The sequence below is a fragment of the Sesamum indicum genome, linkage group LG4 (assembly GCF_000512975.1).
Source record: "Sesamum indicum cultivar Zhongzhi No. 13 linkage group LG4, S_indicum_v1.0, whole genome shotgun sequence".
NCBI classification, from domain to species: domain Eukaryota; kingdom Viridiplantae; phylum Streptophyta; class Magnoliopsida; order Lamiales; family Pedaliaceae; genus Sesamum; species Sesamum indicum.
Window position 1 is genome coordinate 6,524,388 of NC_026148.1, and position 3,012 is coordinate 6,527,399.

Consider the following 3,012-nt stretch of genomic DNA (forward strand, 5'->3'; position numbering starts at 1 on the left):
CGACAACATAGTGAATCGTGTAGCTCGGAATTTCACTCTTTTCGCAGCGACGGGATCGGTAGGCAAGATGTTGTTCTCCATGTATTTAATGATTTCATCCTTCCACGACCCGGCTTCGGAGACTACTTGCACCTCCATTCTGCTCGCTAGGGCTGATCGCTCACGCACCATAACTCTTGTAGCGCTTTCTCGCATTCCTCAGTCCATGCGAAGTTTTTTGATTTCCTGAAAGAAAGGTAGGTTTCTATCTGCCGATCGAGAAATAAACCTGCACAATGATGCGATCTTTCCAGTTAGCTTATGCACCTCTTTGATCGTAGTTGGTGATCGCAAGTTCATTATGGCTTGGATCTTTTCTGGGTTCGCCTCAATTCCTCGTTCGCTAACCATGTACCCCAGAAATTTTCCGCCTCCTACTCCAAAGGTGCACTTGTCTGGATTCAGTTTCATTCCATACGACCTCATTGTACTGAACGCTTGTGCGAGGTCCTCAAGGTGATCCTGCGATCTCCTGCTTTTGACCAGCATATCATCAACGTATATTTCCATTGTTTTTCCCAGCAGGTCACCAAACATCTTGTTAACCAGTCATTGATATGTTGCGCCCGCATTCTTCAGACCGAATGGCATCATGTTGTAGCAATAGATCCCCTTGTCGGTGATGAATGAGGTCTTATCTCTGTCATCCTCGGCCATGTGGATTTGATGATACCCCTGATAGGCGTCCATCATCGAAAACATTTCGAATCTGGCTATTGAGTCTACCATCATATCGATCCTCGACAGGGGGTATGGATCCTTTGGACAGGCTTTATTCAGATCTGTGAAATCAACACACATGCACCATTTTCCCGAGGATTTGGGGACAAGCACCACGTTAGAAAGCCAATTCATATACTGAATTTCAGACACATACTCGGCTTTAAGCAATTTGTCGACCTCCTGTCTAATGATTTCTTTCTTATCGTTCCCAAACAACCTCTTCTTCTGCTGTACAGGTCGGGCCCCCGGGTCGACGTTCAAACGATGCACAATGACCTCTGGGTCGATCCCTGTAAAATTCGAAGGATTCCACGCGAACACGTCCATGTTCTTTCTCAAAAAATCTATCATGGCCATCCCTCTATCCATGTTCGCCCCAATTCTGGTAGTTTTGTTGAGTTCTTCAAGCACGAGCTGCACAACCTTATATTCACCGCTGGGCTTCAAGTGTTCTGTCTCATAGGGTCAAGGTTCAGCATCTTTCTTGATCTTCGTTTTCTTCTGTTCGGACTCCCCTTTCAGTGATAACTTGTAGCATTTTTTAGCCTCCTTTCGATCGGATAACACCTCTCCAATCCCGTACTCTATGGGGAACTTCATCTTCATGTGATAAGTGAAAATGACTGCTCAGAATGAATTTAGCCTCGGTCTACCCAAGATAACGTTGTAAGCGAACGGAGTATCTACTATCAGAAATTTAACCATCAACGTTTTTCTCTTAGGCTCATCTGCCATGGACACGGGCAGCTCGATCGTTCCCAAAGAGGCTACTTCGCTCCCCCCAAAACTGACCAGCGGAGTCTTCACCGGTTCCAACCGAGCATTCTCTAGACCCATCTTGTCAACCACGCATTTGAAGCTGATGTCCGCAGAACTGCCACTCTCTACCAAACACCTTGTGAACAGTGAAATTTGCTATGTCCAACCGGATGACCATTGGATCATTTATATCTCCGCTTTCTTCTGGTTTGTCTGAGCTGTCAAAGGAAATGCCTTCTTCCTCTTCAACTTTTAGCACGAACTCTCTTCCTCTGCCCGAGCTCATGGTTCTAGAACATCTTTTCCTGGTCCTGCTCGAATCACCCGAACTCGAGCCCCCTGCAATGGTGTAGATCACCCCTTTGGTTGGTGCATTGTTCCCGCTGGGTGGGGCTTTCTCCGTTTTTGAAGGGCCAGGATTTCGATCCCGGCTTCTCGACCTACTCCTCCTCGTCTCCTTACTAATCTTGTAGTTTGGGAAACCCGATCCTGGAAGTATCCCTGTCTAACCAACCTCTCAATCTCATCCGTAAGTTGGAAACATTCCTCCGTGTTGTGCCCCCTCTCGCGATGAAATCTGCAATATTTGTTAGAAAATTTTTTAGAGGGGGCATACCTGGTGTGCCTTGGCCATTTCAGAACGTCTGCATTTTCGACCATCATCAATGCTTTCTCTCGCGACATAGCCAACGGAGTGTAGTTGTTGTATTTGGGTTGGTATTTTGGTTCCTTGGGTTTATCATTTTTTATCCTGCTTCCCCCTTCTCTGGCATACCTCGGTTACCTGTACGTGTGTCCGCGCTCTCTTCGTTCAGAATCCTTCATCGCGTTCATCTCTTCCTCGTCTATGTACTTCTGAGCTAAAGCCATTAACTGCTCAACATCCCCCGGAGGGTCGCGTGCGAGCACAGATATGAAGGGACCTTTCCTCAACCCGTGAATCAAAATACTTACGATCATGTAATTCCTCAATTCTTGCACCTCCAACGTCTCATTATTGAATCTCCCCATGAAGTTCTTCAAGGTCTCCTCTTCCCTCTGTCGGATGTTGAACAGATGGGTTGCCGACCTGTTCTGTTTCATTTTGCTCGCAAAATGAAAATTGAACTTTTGTACCAGCTGTTCGTAAGATTCAATGCTTCCCCGGGGCAAATTTGTGAACCATTCTTGTGCCTTTCCCGTGAGCGTAGTTGCGAACAATTTTGCCATGATAGGACCCGGTTGTCCATATAAGTTCATCACCATTTCAAATGCAGCCACATGCTCCTGCGAATCCTTCATTCCGTCGTACCTCTACAAATCAGGTACTCTAAAACCCGGTTCGACCGTTTGAACCAAAATGTCATTAGTGAAAGGGGAATTCTTGTTGTGTGAGACTATCTCTCCTCATTTCTTCAAGCTCTCTATCTGTCTTCCCACGCTCTCGACCTTTGCCCGCGATATCATAGGCTCTCTTCTCTTTGTTCGAATATGACTGCTGGATCCAGCTTC

The 3,012-nt window shown here is 46.4% G+C and overlaps 1 protein-coding gene across 1 annotated transcript; it reads right to left on the reverse strand.

Moving 5' to 3' along the window:
- Positions 2,302-2,802, reverse strand: LOC105160137. The gene has a single exon (XM_011077403.1). The coding sequence runs from the start codon at positions 2,800-2,802 to the stop codon at positions 2,302-2,304; it is 501 nt and encodes a 166-aa protein (XP_011075705.1).

Excerpts from the sequence above, each read along its gene's own strand:
- LOC105160137 (XM_011077403.1), bottom strand. The coding sequence starts at position 2,802 with ATGAAGGATTCGCAGGAGCATGTGGCTGCATTTGAAATGGTGATGAAC.